Source organism: Gallinula chloropus, assembly GCF_964237585.1.
Source record: "Gallinula chloropus genome assembly, chromosome: 19".
Taxonomy (NCBI): Eukaryota; Metazoa; Chordata; class Aves; order Gruiformes; family Rallidae; genus Gallinula; species Gallinula chloropus.
The window spans coordinates 8,893,518-8,916,486 of NC_140104.1; the positions used below are offsets into that span (position 1 = coordinate 8,893,518).

Consider the following 22,969-nt stretch of genomic DNA (forward strand, 5'->3'; position numbering starts at 1 on the left):
CCCCATCCAACCTGGCCTTGAACACCCCCAGGGATGGGGAACCCACCCCCTCTCTGGGCAGCCCCTTCCAGCCCCTCACCACTCTCTCTGCAAAGAACTTCCCCCTAATATCCTAATATCCAATTTCAACCTTCCTTCCTTCAGCTTCACTCCATCCCCCTTGTCCTGCCATTCTCTACCCTGTGAACAAGCTGATTCCCCTCCTGTTCCTCTGCTCCCTTCAGGGACTGGAAGGCTGCAATGAGGTCCCCCCACAGCCTTCTCTTCTCCAGGCTGAACCAGCCCAGCTCCCTCAGCCTCTCTTCATAGGGGAGCTGCTTCAGCTCTCTGAGCATCTTTGTGGCTCCTCTGAACCCTCTCCACCAGTTCCACATCTTTCTTGTACTGGGTCCTGGACACAGGACTCCAGATGAAGGGAGAAAGAAGGTGGGACCACAATTCCCCAAATAGCTATGAATATGTATTAGATTTCCCAGAGATTTGTTGAACACATACACAATGCTGCACCTACAGCCTGGTGTGCCTTGGCAGGAACGATCCCCAAGCGCCCAGCACTGCTTGGCAGTTACATTGGACTCTGAGTGTTAAGTGAGTTACTGTGTTTCAACACTGCGCTCCCTGTTGTGAAGCAGCCCCAGTCACGCTGTGATGGCTGCTGCCCTTCCTTCCCCCAAACAAACATCCTGCCTGCTGCCACCTTTTGCAAAACACCCTTGCACAACCCCCCTTTCCTGCCGCCCTGCTGCAGGGCTGCTCCCTGCTGTCTGCACTGACCAGCTGCCCAGGCAGGAGGTGAAATAAGTCTATAAAGTGTCTCTCTTTTATTGGTGAAAAATGCAAAATAATTCAAAATACAAAGAGGGGATAAAGGGGGTCTGGTGGTGAGGGGTCCCTGGTGGCTGTGGAGGCCTCGGTTCCCCAGAGCCAGCAGAGTGGTGCTGGGTCCCTCCTCACATTAGGACACCTTGGGTGTGTCATGGATGAAGATGGGCACAGGCTCTGCCGATCCAGCCAGCAGCTCCCTGGGATCTGGCTCTGCCAGAGGCACCTGGATGCCCTGCGTTGACTGGGATCCAGGGCCAGACCACACAGGGGCCAGTGGAGATAAAGCGTCATCTGGGGTGAGGGCGAAGCTGGGGCCTCAGAGGATCTTTCTGCGGGTGCTCTCAGTGCAGCGGTTCAGGATGACGTCTTTGCTGGGACGGGGAGGAACAGCAGGCTGAGCCTTGGGTTTGTTCTCCTCTTGCTCATTTGTCTCAGCTGTGGGTAAAGCAGATGGGTTAGAGTTCTCCACCACCCAACACCTCCATGTGAACATTCAAAATCTCCCTCTTCAATGGCCACCAGTGCTCCCGCCTCTCCTCCTGTCTCAGCCACAGGCAATGGTCTCCCCGAGGTCGGGATGGTGGGATGAGCCCACCAGTTCCCAGCTGGAAGCTCTTCCCAGCTGGAAGCCCAACTCTACATGTGCACGAGGAGCTGCTCTCTCTTGGAAGGTCATAGGTCCTGCACAGGGATTCCCAGATCTAAAGCATCTACCTCAAGAGCAGCCTTCTTCATGCAACGCTTCCCTCCAGGCACTTTGCTGACACCTAACCAAACCAATGGTAGCAGCAGCATGAGGTTGGGTGCACGGAGGAAAGCACAGGTCCTAAATGTGGGCTGACCTCCCACCAGGACCACATTCTGCTCCTTCTCTGCCAAACCCATGACCAGAGGTAAGAAACCTCCTCCTCGTGCACACCTTCCTGCTGGAAGATGTGTGGATGGGCACGGTGTGACCCCCCTGTGCTGCCCTACTCCAGCAACCAGCGCTGGAGGGCACAGGCCATGCCTGGGGGACTTCAACCCACATCCAGGGCGAAGGCCCTGCTGAGACTTACTGATGACATTGGCCTCATTCTGAAAGTTTTCCTTCCTGTTCCTCTGGCTCTGGATGTACTTCTTGCTGTTCCTCCTGTAGGTCTCCTGGCTGATCTGCTTCCGGCTCTGCTGGTGGATGCTCTTGGCGTTTCGGATGGTGGATCTGCAGCCAATCAGACACAAAGCATTCAGTTTCTGTGCTGGCAGCAATCACACCTCACACTCTCTCACTGAGGATTTCCCCATCCCTGACTCTCTCACAGACCTGCTGCAGCCAGACCCCATGCTTCCCCCTCTGCCTCACTCAGACCCTGATATCTGCCCCCCATCAGAGGCAGCAGGTGGATGCCAGCCCTGGAGGGCAGCCTTAGGGGAGACAGGATGTACAGCACCTGGAGCAGTGCTTTGGAAGCAAATACTGAAGGGGGAAGCCTGAGCACAAGTCTGGAAAGTAATGATGGGGATGGTGAGGGACACGAGGCGTGAGGCTGGAAGGACAAGATGGGCATGAGGTTTGTTGAGGAGAGTTCAAGCAAGTCCTGGAAGTGATGGATAGCTCCTGTTTTGGATGGACATCGAGCATCTATTCAGGCTGCAAGCTTAGCCCAGAAAGGAAACTGTGCAGAAGGAGGAGGAGAAATGTGCCTGGCTGGAGGACCTGCTGGAGCATGGAGTGCACAGCCCTGTGTGGGCAATGCCGGGGTGCCCCTCTCCTAGTCAGGAATCAGGGAGCATGGAGCTGGTTTTGTGGCAGCCCTGCAGGATTTGCCTCCTGGTCTGCCTTTGTCCCACTCATGTCTCTGCTGCCAGGATGGACAAGAGACACTACAAACCACTGTCTGGTTTCATTTCCCACCCCTTGAAGAAATGGGTATAAAAAAGCCAGGGATGTCCTGGAGAGAGTCCAGAGGAGGCTACGGAGATGATGAAGGGCCTGAAGCATCTCCCCTCTGAGGAAAGGCTGAGGGAGCTGGGGCTGTTCAGCCTGGAGAGAAGAAGACTAAGGGGGGACCTTCTTAATATTGATAAATATCTGAAGGATGGGATGCAGGGGGAAATGGGCAGCCCCTTTTCAGTGCTCTGTGGGGACAGGACAAGGGGCAATGGCTGCAAGTTAGAGCATAGGAAGAACTTTTCCCCAGTGAGGGTGCCAGAGCCCTGGGACAGGCTGCCCAGGGGGTTGTGGAGTCTCCATCTCTGGAGATATTCCAGCCCCGTCTGGACGCCGCCCTGTGCAATATGAGCTGGGGAGCTGCTTTGGCAGGGGGGTTGGACCCCAGGAGCTCTCCAGGTCCCTTCCAACCCCTGGGATTCTGTGATTCTATGTTTCTGCTGCCAGGATGAACAAGCGACACTACAAACCATGGTCTGGTTTCATTTCCCAGCCCTCGAAGCAAAGCATTAGTCCCTTTTCCCCCTGCCCAGGGATGCTCATACCTCCGTGGAGGAGCACTCCAGTTCCTCAGCCCACTCTTCATGGATGCATTCTCCTCCCCGGATCTCTGCAGGTACATGGAGGGGTAATAACCCGTGCTTTCATCCTTCCTGCAGCACAACACAAAACCACATTGTTTGGAGCCTTGGCTCTATGACCTCTACCTCCTTGCCCCTGTCCACAGGATTGCTGGAGCTGGGCTATTCCTTCTCGTGTTCCTTGCAGGGTTGGGGGGCTGCAACTGTCCCCCCCACCTCGTGCACCTGTGGCTCTCCCTAAAAGTGTAGCTTGAGTGCTAAAAGCAAAGTAGGCAGTAGGCAGAGTGATGGCTCACAGCCTTCAGGCTGTCACCAGCTCATACTGGGGTGGGTCATGGAGCTCCTGCAGCATTGCTCAGGGCCTCCAGCCAGACACTGGACAGTGCTCAGGGGACAGCCCCTGCTCCCTGACCACCTCCTGCTCCAGCCCAGCAAAGCTGCAGACCCCAGGAGATCCTGTGGTGCTGTTCACCCGGGCATGGCTGGGGCAGGAGGATGCTCAGGGTTTGCAGCCCCAATGGTGACTCTAGCTGGGTCCCCACAGGACAGCCTGAGTTGGCCGGGAAGGCCAGGGCTCAGATGGAAGCTAATGCTGGGCCAGAGCACTTGGAGGCAAAATAGCAGATCATTTATCCATCTACCTTGGATATTTGTCAAGCCCCCAGCAGCCCCCAACAGCCACAGTTAGTGTCCAGCAAAGCCAAGGGTTACTGAAATAGCCCTGCCAAAGGAAGTGCTGGGCAGCAGCCATGCACAGTCCATGGCTTTCCCAGCTCTGGTGTGTGGCTGGTTCATACCCTCCCTGTGCCCAAAATCCCACTGGCCTGTGTTGCTTATGACATCTCTCACCTGATGACCCACCAGCCATCAAGGAGCTTATGGATAACTTCGATGGTATCGCCCTCCTTCAGAGTCAGCTCATCCTCCTCCACGGCCGTGTAGCTTTTCTGGACGACATACCTCTCACCTGCACACAAAGTCAGGGCAGCAGGTTGCATGTTACCACCCTGGGGATGGGGCACATCCTCTCCAGGTGCTGAGGAGACGACGCACCAGAGCATCTACCCTATGGTTTAGGCAAGACCCAGGGTGCTTCAGGTCTGCAAATCCAAGTTGGGATTCAGACTTGCCCCAGCCTTTGCGGAGCCTGAGGCTCACCCCAAACCCCCCAGGAGAAAGCTGGTGAACACAAGTGGTGGGAGTGCTGCTACCACTAGCAAAGAGCAGGTTCATTATCTGGGTGATTAAATGAGGAAGGAGGAAGTGCTGTTAAGAGTCTGTTAGTGGCAGTGCTAATAGAGTCGTGTTTTAAAAACCACGAAGATGAAGGCAGAGAGCAATCAGCATGAGTCTGCAGGGCTGTCCCTCTGCTCCGCACGATAAGGCTGTGGTGGGCGATGAGGCGGGCTGATACGGGGAGCCTGTGCCTCAGCTCGGGTGCTGCACTGTGGTCCGTGCTCCCCCAGCCACCTTGTACCCCACTAGCTCAGCGTGGTTGGCCAGAACCAGCATCTAATGCTGATCTGCAGGTCACGGGAACCTCCTGGGGTGCCTCAGGCTCTGAGGCATGGGACTTACCCCTCCCAGCAACATCCCTGTGGCCAGTGGTCCTGCTGCAGCGTGGGCTGCCCGAGGTGGGCCTGGCATTGAGCCATCCCCACAGGGAGCAGGGGTGGGCTCTTACCCTGCTCACCCCAACGTTTTACCTGCGTAGTTGGGCTCCTGCTCTTCAGACTCATCGGGACCATCCATCGGCTCCAAGTAGGCAGCTGGTACCCAGCCCCGTTTGTTCTTCAACTGGCAAAACCACCAGCCTGCAACAAAAGCAGCCGTGGGCAAGAGCAGAGGGGGCTGTGGGGGCATCACAGGGGCACCCACACCAGGTCTGGACTTGGCTGGGGCAGGCACTGGCCTGGGAGGAAGGACAGCACTGGCGCCAGTCTCTGTTTACATGGCGCAACTGGGGAGCTCGGTCAGTTTATCCTGTTTCCTCCTGGGTGGGAAATTTCATGGGTTGAGGCATGTGAGGGGCTTGCAGTGTTTTCTAGGATTGCTCCACACCCTCCCCAGCCATCATGTGGCTCCATGTGAGTGTGAAACACATCCCAGGGGGTAGGAAGTGAAAGCCTCTTGATGGATTTGCTCTGAGCTCCTCTCCATCGGGAGACCCTGATACACCAGCCTACCCCTTAACACGTGCACTGGTGCAACTAACACACATGCTGCGCTTGGACACGAGAGGCAAGATGCGAAAATGATGGCCAGGAAGGGGGCTGGCCTTCAGGGGGGCTCTCCAGGGGGAGGCACAGACACGTACCACTTTCACTCTTCTCCACAACGTCCACCATGTCCCCAGCTTTTAGAGCCATCTCGGACCTGGAGCTCTTCTCGTAGTCAGCGATGGCTCGGTAGGTTTGCAGGACAATGGGGCCCGTGATGTCTATTGGGGAGAAGTGAGAGGCATTCCCTTTCCCCACTTCCCACACAGAAATACCCTAGTGCAGGCAGGCCAAAAGCAGCCCCAGTACAGCCCAAAGGGCTCTCCCAATCCCTTCTGGTCCCAAACCAGCTGGATCCCAGGACAGGGACTCATTCCCCCGAGGCTGCGGTTTCCTCCTGTGCTCAGGGCACCTGCTGCAGGATGGCTGCCCCTCTCCTGGCCAGGCTTTGCCCCTCTCCCGGCCAGGCTTTGCTGCCACTGAGGCAACCACGTGCACCCCTCCAGTGCTTCTTACCGGTGGCGTTTTTCTTGGCATCCTTTGGCAGGAGAAAGACCTCAGGCTTCTTGATCCTAGAAGGGGCAGAGCAAAGCTCAGTGCTGACACCCCCACCCTGCAGCGTGCCCTCCCCAGGGCTGGGGATTTCCCCTGAAGGGGAAGGTGGTTGGACTCACTGGCTGTCTGTGACAGGGTTCATGTCGTCAGGACGGACCTTGAAGAAGCTGACCACGTGCTGGCACCGGGAGATCTTGTGGGGCAGGTTGACCAGCGCGTAGCAGTACTCGGTCAGCGTGCCCTGCCTGTTCTGGGTCGAGCGCTGCCCGTCAAACCACTTCGGGGCTGGGGCAGAGGGGAAGAACCAGTGTCCCATTTTTACAGATTTCCCAAGCAGGCTGCTCTGCATCATTAATGTAGCCCTGAAGGTGGGAGGATTCAGCCCCACGGTGCCCCACAGCTGCCTGGTGCCCCTAATGCAAAGCTCTGTGGGAGCATGGGCCGGTCTCCATTCTGGCTGCTCTGCCCCCTGCCACAGCAGGTGCACAGGGGCCATGCACCGTGCCAAAAAAGCTGGGGAGAAGCTGACCACGGGGCCACAGCTGTGTTGCAGGAGCTCTGCAGCTGCAGGTTCTCCCGTTTCAGCAGCATGGCTGGGAGGTGAGCATGCTGCTGTGCTCCATTGCTCCCAGTCCTGACTGGTGGGAACTGGGGTGAGCAGTTTGTCTCAAATACTGCCTTGCAAGGTCACAGGACCTGAAGAGGTGGGATGATGCTTTGTGGATCAGGACCCGCGTCCTCCAAAGGCTGGAAGGGTTGGAGAGTCCTGTTCTCAAGGCAGCTGCCCCACAAATCAGACCTGGTGCTCAGGTGGGGTCCCATAAACCATTGGATGCTGGCAAGTGTGGGCTGGTTCAGTAGCCACCCTGACAAAGAGGATACTGTCCTTATCTGACCAGGATGGTGACAGCAAGCGGGGCTGGGCAGAGGCAGCACACCTTCTTGCAAGGCCACTGAATGGGGTCACTGCTCCATCAGTTTGGTTGGGGGGGTCAGATGACCACCTTGGACCCCCATCCCCACCACTCATTTCTGGAACACTCTGCAACTCAGGACTGAGTCTGCACAAGATACAATATGTGTGTCCCCCCCCCAAACTGGGGATGTCTGGTGCATGCCCACCATCCCAGGACCACATCTTCGTGCTGACCTGTGCTGGATCCCTGGGCAGTGATAGCTTCTCTCTCTCAACTTCTGACCTCAGCACGGAAGACTAACAGCCTTTCTACAGCTGCTAAGTTCTACTAACTGTAACCTGTTGCTCTGAAGACACAGTGTGGTGAGGGTTTGCTTGCAACCCCTGTAATTCTACCCACTTCTAAGTAAAGTTGTGCTTTGCCTGGATGTCCTGGCTGCTAACAGAGATGAGCTAAGAGAGGGTGAGCCCAGCCCCTGGGCAGGCAGAAAGGGTTACCTCCATGCATACCCATCTCCTGGGACGGGACAGACAGGTCTGAGAGGAGGGTTGTGTCTGGCTGCACCCAGGTTACTCTCAGAAAGGAGTTTAGAAAGCAAGGGGGTCTGAGCCCCCCTGGTTTGCCCACCTGGTGGGATGTGACACGTGGGCGATGGGGAGCAGAGCACCGTGCACTCATCCCCTGCAGCCTGGAGAAGACCCCGTGTGACCCTGTTTTGGTTCCGGGCTGACTCCCACGTTCATGCTCACACTGAGCCCAGGTGCTGGGCCACAAACACAGTGGCTGCATCAGAGGGGACTTGGCAGAAACAGCCGGATGGCTGCTCTGTCCCCAGCACTTTCAGTTCCCCAAACAGGACGAGGACACCCTGAACAGCCCCGCTCAGCAGCATGGGAAGGGTCCTGACACAGCGGCGTTAGTCCGGCCCCGAGGGAGCCCCCCCAAATTCATACCCACTCTGCTGCATGGTGCAGGATTCCTGCTCCTCGAGAGGGGCTGACCACAACCTGCAGCTCTTTCTCATGCTCCTTCCTGCCTCCTTGAAAGGAGGAAATCAAACAAAAGGGGGAATTTTGCTGACCTGAGCCGTGCTTGGGGCCAAACCATCAGCTCTGTGGCTCAGGATCCTGCCCGTTCCCTGCCACTGAAGACACACTGCATGGCTTCCTCTTACAAAACCCCCCTGTTGCCATAAGGGCAGGAAAACCCGATACCAGTGATGGTGTCACTGAAGCAGGGCTCAGCTCAGCTCAGCTCAGGCTCCCCAAAGCCAGGGTTGCAGCCTCCAGGAAGTGTCAGCAGGGAGGAAGGACGGGATCTCCAGGGCTGGTGAGTGCTGGGAGGAACCGCTGCTGCCCAGACAGCCCTTTCTGGTTCACGCCCGGCGGGCAGGAACAGAAACCACACCAAGCACCTGCGTGGGAAGGAGCCTGCGGCAGCCCTGGGGCCAGCAGGGACTTTCCCAACCCGCTGCAATCTCTGTGTCAGCGCCCAGCACCCGGAGCCTGCGCCTCACCTGGCAAGTGTGGGATGATCCTGTTCTCCACATTGATGTCCCCGGATTCGATGGGGAACATCTCCTTCAGCGCCTTCTGCAGGGCAGAGCCAGGCACGGCTGTGAGGTGTGAGGATGGTACTGGGGGAGCCCATCCTCACCCCCCACCACTGTGGCATCCCCATCCCTGCCTGTGTTCCTATCCCCTTCCTGGGCTCTCACCCTGCTGCCCACTGGATGGAGCTTGGGGAACCCCACCATGGCAGCGCTCCCCGCAGGAGGGGCAAGGGAGGTTGAGGCACAGGGAGCCAGAAGCCTCTTGTTTTGGGGCAATTTCAGCTAGGAATTTGCCCTCCTCTTTGTTTGCCCCCCACCCCTGGGAGGACTCACGTGGAACTCGTATATCTCAGTAAACCGGCGGTAGACAACCTTTTCGGAGAGGTCGTTCCACTTCACCAGGAACATGTAGACCTGAGGGGGGAAAGCAGGAGTGCTGCAGCTCTGCAGGTGAGTGGAACCCCGACCCTGCCATGGCCAAAGCCCCCAGGGAACCTCACAGATGTTTCTGTTTCAGATGAACCTCGTGTTTTTCTTCCACCACCACAAGGCAGGTAGCTCTGCCCAGCAAGCTGGGCACTGGGGAAGCTCAGCTGGGACAAAGAGGGGACATAAACACGCAGACAAGTGCAAATCAAAGAGGGAAAAAGCCCTTCCCAAGCCTGCAAGGCAGCCAACGGCTTGTAAATGAGGTAGTCAAAATCTTACATGCCTGAGACATTTTAGGCTCTGGCTGCCTCCAGTCGATGCCCTCAGCCGTGACCACCCCAAGGAAGGATGCTCTTAGGCCCTGGGTCACTTTTATCTAAAGATTTGCTGGCTTTTCACCCCAGCCAGCCCCGGCTACTCAGCTTGTGGGGTGGTCGCTGGGTACTCACATAGTGCTGGCTGGGGAAAAACCTTTTCTCGTAGCCCAGCAGCTCGATGTGCCGGATGAAGGCAGCCTCCATGGCTGCTCCTGCTGCAGTGTCCCACTCCGGCCCCTGCTCCTGAGTGCCCGGGGCGTCTCGGCGTCGTCTCCTCCCCTCTGCCTCTGCACAGCTCTGCTTCACTGCTAAAGCTCCGGGGAAGCGGAAGTCCTGCTGCAATCGCGCCCGTAATTGTTCACCCGCTGTGGTTTGTATTGAGTCGGTGTTTCCCATGGGGAGTCCCATGGAGCCCGTCCCCTCCAGCAGCTCCAGGGCTGGGGAGGAGACGGGTGGTGGGAGGAGACCTGTGGGATGCCCTGGAGGCACCTGTGAACTCGGGGGACAGTGAAGGGACAGGGACAGGGTGGGGGGCAGCAGCCCCAACAGCCAGGTGGCCCCTCTGCCTGCTGAGGCTGCCTGGGATGGCACAGGGTGCTGCAGTGTGTTTCATAGGGAGTCAAGCACAGAGAAGGGGCTTAGACACAGCAGCCAGAGGAGCCTGTACCCTCCTGAGCAGAGCTGGATGGGCTGAATAAGCATGTAAAGGGCTCCCCGAGCCCAGGGATGACAGCACTGTCCTCTGCATGGCTGGGAGCCCATCCTGTGCTCTCAGGCCAGGTGAGGAACCTGGGGGGCACGGTGCAGGCGGGACGATGCAGCTGTAGGGTGTGCCAGAGCTCCCACCCTCACATCTGTTTGCTTTCAGTAATCTGCAGCTTCCCCAAAATCTGCCACTAACGAGCTCCCCGAGGACTCGAGCCAGCCCCAGTGCTGCAGCTCCGCTCACTGCTGTACCCAACCACAGGGAGACCTTGGGGGGGCTGGAGATGGACCCTGCCTCCCACTGGGAGCGCATGAAGGTCCCTGGCAAAGCCCCTCTGAAATGGCAGCACACCAGCACCCTCCTCCTCCTCCACCCTCCTTCTCCTCCACCCCAGCTCTGAGCAGAAAAGACTGAAGGGAGGCGAGGGGTGTGTGCACCGACCCCACACTGCCCACAGGCAAAGCTGCACTGGCAGCACTTCTGTCCCCAGCAAGAGCACCTTCCACTGCAACAGGCACCAGTGCTGTGCTGTCCTGACACAGCCAGGACCTGCTCTCAAAGGGATGCATGGGAAGTGCCCAGCTGCAGTTGCTGTGAGCTCTCAGACCCATCCCTGACTCCCTTTCTGCAGCCCCTCCAGGGAGCCCGAGCTCTGGCATCCCCAGGCAGCCCAACCTCACCACGAGCTGGTCCTCAGCCCAGACCCATGCTCATCCAGAGCAGAGATAACGTGGTGAGCGAGGCAGCACCTGCATCCCTGTTCCTGGCTGGCAGCAGCCCCCAGGCCCCAGCAGAGCTCACTCTGGCTCTCCCCACTCGCCATCACCAGCAAACCACAGGTACAGCCCCTCTGTGGGCCAACCCTTTGTTAGCTGGAAGGACAAGGGCTTGCTCTGACTGCACTAAAACATCAAACACTAACCTGAGCTTTCTCCTGAATCTCAAGTACGTGGCTGTACCAGTGTCACCATCACAAACACAGGCACTGATTTATTATTTCAACATGAGGACTTCTTTGTACAAAGTGTAAAATTATACAGCCAGCAACATTGCAGATGAAACCTCCAGGGCTCCTTGGATTCTGCTCTGCTGACAGCTACATCACTGCTGCTTATGCAGAACCGCCTGTCATGAAAGCTAATTTCCTAATTAGGACTGCTTGGGCTAAATTTAAAACTGCTCTACAGCCAGGGCATTACTGGAAACCACTGAATTCACACATTTCCTCCCATTTCCTCAGTCCTCATCTTCTGATGCAAGATATGAAATGGAGCTTGTAGATGGCTTCAAGGCCAGGTTGGATGGGGCCCTGGGCAACCTTGTGTAGCTCCAGGCCTGGAGGCTGGTGGCCCTGCCACAGGCAGGGCCAGGTGGCATAGATCCTGTTCTAATATAAGATATTTGGAAGGTATAAATATTGGTGCAATTATTTTGTCAGTCTGATTTCTACTGGCTCTACCTCAGAGTGTCTGTGACCACAGAGAGACTTGGGTGCTGAACTGCTGCGAGCCCAGGGGGGGACAGACATGCCACACACCACCACCCTGGCTCCCAGCATCGCCGAGGTCTCCAGTCCTTCCTGTAAAACACTGCACTGGTTTTCACTTCATTTTTCCCCAGTTCCTGCACACGGAGCTGCAGGATGTTCCACTCTCAGACGTGTCAAGGCCCCAGCCCACAGCTGTCACTCGTGTGCCTCACCCTGGCTTCTCCCAGTGAGGACTCTGTCAGCAATTTGCAGCCTTACTGGGAAGGCAGCTGAGAGCAAAGAAGGGGCAGAACACCCTTCTGCTTTTTCAAAAGGGGAAGTGAAGAGGCAGCTGGCACCCCGGGGAAAGCAGCCTGCACTGGTTTCCTCTTTCTAAACATCTCTAGCAGCCAGTGTGGAACTGCTGTTGCCCCAGTAACAGCCATTAGGGAGGGGCCTGAGCAGGGCCTGTCAGTATAGTATGCTCAGCAGTGAAACACATCGGTGGTCAGGATCTGGGATGGTGCCCACAGAGCCCAGTTAACAGGTAAGTAAAGTCACAGGCTGTTTGCTGAGGCAGGATGGCAGCACCACATCATAGAATCATAGAATCCCAGGCTGGTCTGGGTCAGAAGGGACCCCAAGGATCACACAGTTCCAACCCCCTGCCACAGGCAGGGACACCAACCTCCAGGCCTGGAGCTACACAAGGTTGCCCAGGGCCCCATCCAACCTGGCCTTGAACACCCCCAGGCACGGGGCACCCACCCCCTCTCTGGGCAGCCCCGCCCAGCCCCTCACCACTCTCTCTGCAAAGAACTTCCCACTAATATCCAATTTCAATCTTCCTTCCTTCAGCTTCACTCCATCCCCCTTGTCCTGCCAGTCTCTACCCTGTGAACAAGCTGATTCCCCTCCTGTTTCTCTGCTCCCTTCAGGGACTGGAAGGCTGCAATGAGGTCCCCCCACAGCCTTCTCTTCTCCAGGCTGAACCAGCCCAGCTCCCTCAGCCTCTCTTTGTAGGGGAGCTGCTCCAGCCCTCTGAGCATCTTTGTGTCTCCTCTGAACCCTCTCCACCAGTTCCACATCTTTCTTGTACTGGGGCCCCAGCTCTGGCCACAGGACTCCAGCTGGGGCCTCAGGAGGGCAGAGCAGAGAGGGACAATCCCCTCCCTGTCCCTGCTGCCACCCCTCTGCTGATGGAGCCCAGGATCCCATCGCCCTTCCCAGCTGCCAGAGCCAGTGCTGGCTCAGGGGAAGTTTCTCATCCCCCATCACACCCAGGTCCTTCTCAGCAGGGCTGCTCCCCAGGAGCTCTTCTCCCAGGCTGTCAATATGTCTGGGATTCCTCCAGCCCAAGTGCAACACCTCATACTTGGCAGTGTTGAACCTCATCAGGTTCCCCCAGTCCTACCTTTCCAGCCTGTCAGGATCCCTCTGGATGGCTCCTTTCCTTCTGTAGTGTCTCCCACACCACTCAGCTTGGTGTCAGCCCCAAACTTGCTGAGTCACTGCTGGTTCCATCGAGAGAGCTGGAGGGTACGACTGGGACGAGTGTTTTCTGCCTGGAGCTGCCCCTGGAGCTGTCCCTGCTGCTGCCGCCGCCATCCACACCCCTGAAGGCTTGAATGAGAACACCCAGACCTGCACAGAGCCACTGGGAAAACACAACAGGTGTCCTGTGGCTCTCCCTTGCCTCCAGAACAGAGCACATGCTGCTCTGAATTCATCTGCTCCCAAAGAACACACACTTTAAGGCTCTGACATTACCCTTGAAGATGCACAACCACCTCACCTGCCTGGATTTCTGTCTGAAAGGCTTCACTGAACTTCCTCCAGTGAAGGAAGTAACTGCTACAGCGTGTCCTACATGCCTACACAGTTACTGCTCATTGGTGTAGGGTATGTAAATGTACACTGCATGGACAGGCAGGAATACCATGGGAAATGTCTTTATTTCTTAATCAGGGATAAGGTTCACCATTAGTGCATAACTCAGTCATCCCAAGCTCATGCCAGGAAAAGAGAAGCCTTTACAATGCTCTGTGTCTTCTCTATAGAGATTATCATATAGCCAGCACTTTACAGCTCTCCAAAGTTTGTGGAACTCCAAAAAATGCACACATGGGTCTCTTACATGATGTGGGGTGTAACCAGGACTACAGAGGACTTAACTTCTGGCAGGAGGACTTCCAGCAGCTTGCAGGGTAGGGTTCATTACTGTAGATGAAGGGAAGGACGTTCCCCCCAGCCTCCAGGCCAGGAGCTCTATAAGGTCCACAAGGACTGCAAGGCCAGACCCACTGTACATAAACCATGTGATACTCTGATAAAAACATGCACTTACTACTTGGGATGAATGGAACAAACTATCACAGGGTTTCATTTCCTAATCCACACACTGAAGTACTGACCATTTCACAGTCCACCTCATTAATGGGAACTAACGGTCAAGTGAACCAGTTTATCTTTTATTTATAAAAAAAAGTATGAATTGTGGTAGATATTGTAGGAAAAATTAGTTCAAATATACAGATACTATTGTCCAATCAGTGAATAAAGGAGTAAGAACTGAAAGATTCATGATTCATTCTTTTTCCATAGTAAAACCCAACAAACTGAGCTACTTGTGGGAGTTTTTCTTCGTTACAAAAGCTGAGCTGCATTCAGGTAGAGTGAAATTCAGCTTCCTTGGGAAATGCAGACAGCCTCTGTTAAGTCCCCCTTGATTTTAATCCCTGTTTCCTTCCCAGGATTACTACCATCAAAATGAGTCCTTATTAATATATCCCAAAGTCAAACCAGCTATTCCAAATCTCCAGTCGTTCTTAATGCTTTAAGTCAATTCACAGAACTGCTGAAAAAGTAGACATTTCTATCTAAAAAGTACAAAAAGGGGTTTGTATAGAAGGTACTTCTCTTGTACAGTTATATTACACAGCTCCAGCCAGTCCCAGCAGGCTCTCCTCAGAACTGGGTGCTCCAGACTAGATAAGAAAGATGAAAGAAGTGAGTTAGTTCTGTCAGATCTCATTACAAACATGAGCAGTTGGTGCTTTTTGGAATTCTTTAGGCCTCTAGATTCACAAAGCCTGCAGAGGCTTAATATTGCTCTCAAGAAATACCAGATTAAATGCATGCCTGAGTGATCTCTGAAGAATTTAAATCCAGTATTCACTTTAGTGTAAATTCAGTGGATAGCCTACAGCAGCCAGAACTCTGAAGCACCAAACTGTGGCCAGTGCTCAGCTGAAACTTCTGTGACCTTTAAGGGACAAGTGAGAGGGCTCTTTATACCTCCACTGGGTGATGTGCTTCCTCTGACAAATCAGATGTTTTTCTTCAGTCTATTTTCTCCTGCCACGGTCACTTTTATGACAAAACTGCCCAAAGCAGACCTCACCAATTTATTAGGGAGATGAGTGCTGTATTTGTAAATTCTCAGGGCCCAGAGAGGTGGCATTGCTGGTGTGTCAGTCTCTGTCCCCAGATTGTACCAAATCACCTCTGGATTTGTCCCCTCAGTCTCCAAAACAGCTGGATAGGGGCTGGAGGGAAGCCCAGAGGCCTCACCCTCCTCCAGTCACTGCTTCAGGTGAGGGGCACGCTGCACCATCACTCTCTGCCCTGCAGAAGTGAAGAACCAGAGCTTGGTTTTGCTGATTGTCCGTGCCCTCTGGACTGGAATAGCGTACAGAGGTTTTCTTCTCTGGGAAGAGGAAAATGCCTTTTTCTTACTGAAGCTACACAGGTTACAGCTAGATTATACTAAACAAAGGCATCCAACTTCATATCAGTGAAGTTCCTAGAGCATCAAACCCTACATGACAAGGAAAATGTTTGGTTTGGAGTATTATAAAGAAAAATGGAAATGGGAAGAAGTACTGCAGAGCTGTGGTAGGTTCAAATTGCCATGGTCTCTGAATGAAGAGCAGACCCACAGCCTTCTCCAGCTAGTGATGTTTCAGTCCTGTTTAACATCTTCATGGGATGTAGGACAGGACCTTCATGAGGGAACAGCATCTACCCTCAGCAAGAACCCCATGATCCAGAGCTGGGAGGAGTGGCTGACAGACAGGAACACTGTGCTGCCATCCAGTGAGACCTGGACAGGCTGGAGAGCTGGGCAGGGAGAAACCAGATGAGGTTCAACAAAAGCAAGTGGAGAGTCTGGCACCTGGGAAGGAATAACTGCTGGAATCAGGACAGGCTGGGGGTGAGCTGCTGAAGAGGAGCTCTGTGGAGAAGGTACTGGGGGTGCTGGTAGATGACAGGGTGGCCATGAGCCAGCAGTGTGCCCTGGGGGCTGAGAGAGACAATGGGATCCTGGGGGCATCAAGAGGAGTGTGGCCAGCAGGTCAAAGGAGGGGATCCTCTGGATGCTGACCTGTGCAATGTGAGCTGGGGAGCTGCTTTGGCAGGGGGGTTGGACCCCAGGAGCTCTCCAGGTCCCTTCCAACCCGTGGGGTTCTGTGATTCTATGTGATAATACCATTAGCACTGTTCCCTGCCTCCACCAAAATGGCTTTTTTAGGACTGAGTGGAGTCAAAATAGAAGGAGAGAGAGAATCAGATGTTTTTGCACTGGAAGTTAAACTAATCTTTCAGTAAAAGTTAATGGAAAGGACAAAAAAGAAGCCTTTCAAAGGAAGCCAGTTTGCCATCACAGCTCATAACTCGACCAAGCATCCCAACCCAGACAATACTGCAATCACAGTGAAGAGCTTTCCCGCCCAATTAGGATTTGGAAAGATACAGGCTTTACCAGGAATCATAATGCTCCTTCACATAATCATGCTGGAGCAATTTGTAAACACTAATTCCCTAAGCTTTCATTTACTCTGCTGCTGAGGTATGTAATTACCATCACCCACCTTTATTTATAGACCCCATTTTCCTAGGACTGCCTGCCTCATGAGTTGGAAGACCATCCTGTACATTGTGTTTGGCTAGGGCAGTGAAAGCATCCTGTGTTTTCCAGGTGAAAACCAAAGACAAATGAAATCATTCACATTCCATCCTGTATCTCAGCCCTTTTCTCCCCAGCCTGAAGGATAAAACCATTATTCCCTGACTTTAAGAAAAGAAAAACTTGCTTTACCCAGTCCTGATGAGATCTACCACGTTGGGTCTGGTTCTTGCTTTATTTGAGAATTGTCTTCTGTTTCTGTAATATCTGTTGAGAAAAAGCAGTAAAGAATGAAAGAAGAAAGGAAACTTCTCAGCCAACAGTTGTTGGCCTGGAACACCCCCAGGGATGGGGCACCCACCCCCTCAGGGCCAGGTTGGATGGGGCCCTGGGCAACCTTGTGTAGCTCCAGGCCTGGAGGTTTGTGTCCCTGCCTGTGGCAGGGGGGTTGGAGCTCTGTGATCCCTGGGGTCCCTTCCAACCCAGACCAGTCTGGGATTCTATGATTTACTGACAATAACTGAAGACACTTACCTCCTACAGATACTTCTATTAGGCTTGGTTCAGCTGGCTCTTAAATGAAAAAAAAAATATAGTCAATTGAATATTAATATAGTTTCAACAATATGAACCAGGTTAAGTATCTTAGAAAAATTCGGGAAATTCAGTTTTCCCTGAAAAGCAGCCTATTTTTTTTTCTCTTATGATCAGACTCAAATACCTTTGAGATAAATGCATGTATCCAAAGAGAAAATTATTTCTTAAAAAACCCCAATACTTACTATTTTACACTAAACACTTTATCTTCTGAGTAAGACTCACTGGCAGACATATCACCAAGCCCATGCAGATCATAAGATGCATTTGTAGGGAATACACCAAGGTTGGAGCAGCTTTACACAAACTGCTTAATATAAACCAGGAATTTTTTTTAAAAAGATAACCACTTCTGGTTATTATGGTCTTCTATGTGTATTTTGGGGAGAGGGAAAGGGCAGAACAGAGGGCAAAAAGTATGTTTTAATTCCATGGTGATTTTTTTGGTGCCAGTGCTGATGGGTTACAGACGTACAGGTGCTGGGAAAGCCATTTAACCTCTTTCACCCTGCAGCTGAGTTAAGGACTCCTCCAAGTGTGCTCACTATCAGCAGCTCTTTCCTTCATAATTATTTCTACCATACAAGCATGCATTACTCTTAAATTTGCTCTTATTTTCCCAGTTTCTTTGAGTACCAGTTCATTCAGTCAATCCCAGTCCTTCCCATACTACACCAACAGGTTTTCAAAAGGACCATGAGCATTTAGAAACTACCCAGGGTCAAAAGGAAGCTGCTCAATTACATTTACCCTAGCTATTGACAGCATAGAATTAAGTTCTCTGTTCAGACTAAGATAGGAGATGTGTGTGCAGTCCCAACAGCCTGGCAGGGGTTGCAGAGCTGTGCAGTGAGCAGAAATTCCACGGAGACCCCATTTAGGCCCATGTTACATAGGTAAACTTCACCTGGCTGAAGAGCTGCCTGGTGCAGGCACATGCTTTGAGCTAAGCAGACACCAGTAAATGGATATTGAACTGGGTTTATACACCACCCCTACTAATCCCTCTTCTCAGTTCCCTCATCTGCAAAAAATCCAATCAAGGAACATGCCAAAGACACAGCTTGAAGGAAGCAATGACTCTTTCTAATAATTTATTAATATTTAATAGCTATAAAAGTCACCATTGTGCACCATCTGTCAAAATAAAACGGCTCATCATCATGCCCAGGACATGACCACTAATATCCCTGCCAGTGAAGATGGAGAAGGCCATACCCAGGTTGTATATCCAGGCCTGGAGCCTGTTGATCCAGGCCTGGAAGTTGGTGTCCCTGCCTGTGGCAGGGGGGTTGGAACTCTCTGACCCTTGGGGTCCCTTCCAACCCAGACCAGCCTGAGATTCTCTGATTCTGTGATTCTACACCCTACCCCTTCTGCAAGGACACACGTCACGCTGGGCATCACCTGGCAGTACTGGTGCTGGTGGTGGGGCGTCTGCTTCAGCTTTCTCCATCAGCTCTAGGATTACAGACACACACAATCACTGTTTGACTTCACAATGAAAACCAGTCCCACATGTAACATAAGGGCAATCTTACTGCTCTGATCTGCAAGTCCTGGAGCTTGTGGCATGAACTAACACTTCTGATGGAGCAGCAGTGTGAGGCTTTTTGTTACAGGAAGAACATTCCCTATCTTGCCTGCAGGCACCAAAACTCTCCTTGCAAGGCTTCACATGTCCTTCAGAACAAGAATAAAGCATCACACCTACATAAACAGTAGGCTCAGTGACTTTCAATCATTCCCCTTGGTATCTATCAAATATCAGATCATAATTAATTGACAACTTTGATCAGAATTAATGGACAAGGACATAGCACAGAAATCACATGCTCAGGGACAGAGTTGCTCATCCAGTGCTGGCAGATGATGGGGTATCTGTTGTTGTTATCCAGCCTCAGTCCCAACACATGCCAACAGTTACACTGGACACACCACAGTTTAACAGGTTCTTTCACTGTTGATTCCAGCCACTGGAAAGGCTGTTACACCTCTGTCTGCCTGGAAGGGTCCCTCTTACAAAGGGAAGAGGTGTGCCTAGGAGTTACTAGTTGTAGTATCTCCCCAAGGAGAGTTGATACCTGCAGACCTCAACATGCCAACTGGAATATACTGGTGGCTGGGGCTCAGGCTGGGTAATGCCAAACCAGCAACAGCAGGTTACCCGGCCTCTGAATCTCTAATCTGACCTCAGCTGAGGAAGAACATGACAAGGGACACTGCACTGACAGTGTCTTCCAGTTTGTTTTTTCTCTTAAATAGAAGACCTAAAAAAACCAGGTCACAATTATTTCAGGCAACTTAAAAATACTAAGCCCTTCCCTCCCCCAAGCAATTCATTAACACAGTCATTACATCTCAGGTAATTACACTCTGCCTCTCTAACTGTTACAGTTTCAGCAGAATGAAGATTATTTTTTTTTACTGGGACACAATTGTGCAGCTACTGAAAAGTTCTTGCTTATTAACTGCTACCACAAAGGGTCTGAACCAAAAATACAGGTACTGTTGCTCAGTCAGGGTCCAAAATCTCTTTGGGGCTCTGCTGGTAAAAAATACACACTCAGTGTTTATTTTCAGGCCAAATTTAATGCTAAAATTACACTGCTCTGTAAATTCATCCCACTGCTCTCAAATTACTGCATGTGCATGTTTAGTCATGAGAGGGACACAGACAAGAGATCCACAGAACTGAAGTGCTGTGGGACCTCTGCCACTAAGCCAAAACACTGAAAATACAACATAAAAATACATTTGCCATCAGCATCTCATAAATACTTACGATTGTTAATCACAAGTCCTGGAAATGGTCTGTAAAAATAACACATAAGAATTAAAAATTACTGATTATCCAATAGACTGCATGGGCTCTCCCTCCCAAGGCACTGTCACCCAGCTTTCATGATCCTTCTGGATCTCTTCCAGCTCAGGATATGCTATGATTCCATTAACCTTTTGTAAAAGGTCATGCCAAAAAATGAATGAAAGTCAAATAAAACAGAAGGAATCCTGAGAGCAGCTCCTGGGCACTGTGGTTTGTTCACTAAGATTTGGAAAAGTGACACACAGAGGAAGATCTCAATCTTTCCCTGGGTCACCACTAATTAATTGAGCTCTTCTTCAGAGCTCAATTAAACACATCAAGAAGGAGTCCTTTCAGTTACACCACTTCATGACTAAAGGTTGAGAATTCAGGCCACTTACTAAAATACATTGAAGCATTTCCCCTCTCTCTGAAGATAAACCAAAGCTTTTAGATTCTGTGTAGCAGGATCTACAATTTGAGAAGCTACAAAAATATCTATTTTTATTTTCAGTCCCTGAACCAGCTCTTAGCATGATTCCAAAGCTTCACCTATTTTGCATCATGCAAACAAAGAGACCTTGTATCTACCCAAGTGCATGTGTATATGTCTTATATTACAATCCTTATACTGTAATTGGACAACACAGTATTTAAAAATACAGCAGCACACAAACTCATTTTGTAGGGAAAAAAAGCATTTATGAAAGAGCTTACTTTAAGCCAGGCTTATTAACTCAACTGAAATATTTATATATTTAAAAACCATGAACAGCAGTACTACTACAAACATGCTATTTGCTGTTAAGAGCCAAGGACTCTGTTACATAATACAAACAGACTGTGACTCAGAGTGTGCTGTGATAAATATTAATGACATGACATTGGGCATGTCCCCCAAAGAGTTATCATCTGTGCTCGTGCTATGAGCATCTGGGCTTTGTTTGGCTTGACATTGTGTTTCCACAGTTTAAGGATTCTATTCTTTTGAAGCTCAATTTATTCAAGCTACAGGTTGTCCTCACAACAGCAGCACAACCTCCTCAACAGCAGCACAACCTCCTCAACAGCAGCTACATACCTAATGACAGTAAATTTGATGAACTCTGCTGATTCCAAAATCTTCCTCATGGAGCTGATTTCCAGGTAACTGGGAGCTTTGAAGGCCACTCCTGGAGGCATCCCATCCACCACCACACAGCCAGGGTTGATGGTGATTTTTCTGTACGGGACTTTGACAGGAAAACTCATACCAATGGCTTCCCCTAAGTGAGAGAGGTCATGTGCACTTTGAACACACTGTATGACATGGAAGGAGAATTCTTCAGATTAAGAAATTAAATGCAAACCCAAGCCTTCTACTCTGCCCTCCTGAGGCCCCAGCTGGAGTCCTGTGGCCAGAGCTGGGGTCCCCAGTACAAGAAAGATGGGGGACTGTTGGAGAGGGTTCAGAGGAGCCACAAAGATGCTCAGAGGGCTGGAGCAGCTCCCCTACAAAGAGAGGCTGAGGGAGCTGGGCTGGTTCAGCCTGGAGAAGAGAAGGCTGTGGGGGGGACCTCATTGCAGCCTTCCAGTCCCTGAAGGGAGCAGAGAAACAGGAGGGGAATCAGCTTGTTCAAAGGGCAGAGACTGGCAGGACAAGGGGGATGGAGTGAAGCTAAAGGAAGGAAGGTTTAAACTGGATCTTAGGGGCAAGTTCTTTCCAGAGAGTGGTGAGGGGCTGGAACAGGCTGCCCAGAGAGGGGGTGGGTGCCCAGTCCCTGGGGGTGATCAAGGCCAGGTTGGCTGGGGCCCTGGGCAACCTTGTGTAGCTCCAGACCTGGAGGTTGGTGTCCCTGCCTGTGGCAGGGGGTCGGAACTCTGTGATCCTTGGGGTCCCTTCCAACCCAGACCAGTCTGGGATTCTATGATCTCACACTATGGAAGTTTATTATTTACAACTCCAACAGCTCAACATAAGAAGAGCTCAGAGACTGTTTCAATTCACATAGAAAGAAAAGAACAGGAAATCTAAGGGAAATTGCTACACGAAGGAAAACAAAATGTTTCCTGCAATGCCATGAAAACCCATTCCACACAGCACCAGTGAAGGACTATCAGATAAAGAAACTCAGGTCATTATTGCTGCACAGTGCAAATACAAAGTAAAAGAAAAAACTCTGCACAGCATAAAAAAGCTAAGTTTCATTTGTAGAATTACTCCAAGTATTAAGAGGTCAGGATTATGAAGCCCTAAGAAGAATCAAGATAATTGTTTCATCCGTGTTCACACAAAAATAAAGAGGGGGGGGGAAGAAGCACAAAGCAATGGATCCTCTCAGGACTTTTTGTTTCAAACACCAAACAACCTCCATCAAAAGGAATATTTGGGAAGCAAAGTCAAAGCACAACATTCACATGCAATCCTCAAATTTGTTTCATTTATCCTCATGATTCAATATGAACAACATGAATTGCATTCACACCCATGTAAAAAATGGGGAGAAAAAAAGCAATTACCAAATTTTCTGCTAAAAAGATCATTTACTTGCTCTCTCAATTGTCTGGCCTTCTCTACTTTTGACAGTCGCTCACTTTCATCATCTGGAAGAAATGGTTAGAATAGTGTCAGAATTAAGCAGATATTGGGGTTTTTTTCCTCCCTGAAGCTTGCTTATCATTGCATGTTTACTCAAGGCAGGTATAGCCAAGCAGTAGTCCAGAATCAGAGAAATATGCAAAAATAGATGGTTATTAAGAAATCCATGAGAAGTTTCCAAGTAGTTATATAGTCAACATCAAGTTTACTGTCTTAAGATGGATTTTGTAACTTAGATTTGATTTTCTTACAGTGCATATTGTGGCAGGGCAAGGTAAAAGCTCAGTGGTCATTCAGTGGATGGCACAGCAACACTCCCCATGGTTTCTAATGAATGGAATATATGCACAAGGCAGCTGTAATCAACATTAAAACAAAGCAGGGCAGTGTACATGGTGATTCAACTCAGCCTGAGTACTGAGCTCTTGAAGATGCCAAGGAAATTGCAAATCAATATTTAAAATGAGATAAAAAACATGGATACTTCTCAGTAGGTCTGTGGAGGGGATTGTGCCCCTGTACTGGGCACTGGTGAGGCTGCACCTCGAGTGCCGGGTCCAGCTCTGGGCTCCTCCCCATC

At 51.5% G+C, this 22,969-nt stretch overlaps 2 protein-coding genes across 2 annotated transcripts in view; both read right to left on the bottom strand.

Annotated features, from left to right (window-relative positions):
• Nucleotides 1-822: 822 nt before the first annotated feature.
• Nucleotides 823-9,586, bottom strand: NCF1 (neutrophil cytosolic factor 1). Its single transcript, XM_084272985.1, has 11 exons — nucleotides 9,458-9,586; nucleotides 8,913-8,993; nucleotides 8,544-8,619; nucleotides 6,230-6,395; nucleotides 6,072-6,127; nucleotides 5,654-5,776; nucleotides 5,043-5,150; nucleotides 4,186-4,303; nucleotides 3,301-3,408; nucleotides 1,884-2,026; nucleotides 823-1,260 (listed from the first exon to the last, which is right to left on the bottom strand). The coding sequence occupies exons 1-11, from the start codon at nucleotides 9,527-9,529 to the stop codon at nucleotides 1,142-1,144; spliced, it is 1,170 nt and encodes a 389-aa protein (XP_084129111.1). The 5' UTR covers nucleotides 9,530-9,586; the 3' UTR covers nucleotides 823-1,141.
• Nucleotides 9,587-13,957: 4,371 nt separating this feature from the next.
• The window catches only part of GTF2I (general transcription factor IIi), a gene marked incomplete at its 5' end in the record, with an annotated part of 52,167 nt that continues 43,155 nt past the window's right edge, over nucleotides 13,958-22,969 (bottom strand). Inside the window, 7 exons of the mRNA XM_084273140.1 lie at nucleotides 13,958-14,486; nucleotides 16,601-16,675; nucleotides 16,943-16,981; nucleotides 18,413-18,466; nucleotides 19,791-19,819; nucleotides 20,893-21,076; nucleotides 22,311-22,394. Of these exons, the coding sequence (XP_084129266.1) occupies nucleotides 16,617-16,675; nucleotides 16,943-16,981; nucleotides 18,413-18,466; nucleotides 19,791-19,819; nucleotides 20,893-21,076; nucleotides 22,311-22,394 (449 nt within the window). The 3' untranslated portion in view covers nucleotides 13,958-14,486; nucleotides 16,601-16,616. The remainder of the gene's footprint in view (nucleotides 14,487-16,600; nucleotides 16,676-16,942; nucleotides 16,982-18,412; nucleotides 18,467-19,790; nucleotides 19,820-20,892; nucleotides 21,077-22,310; nucleotides 22,395-22,969) is intronic.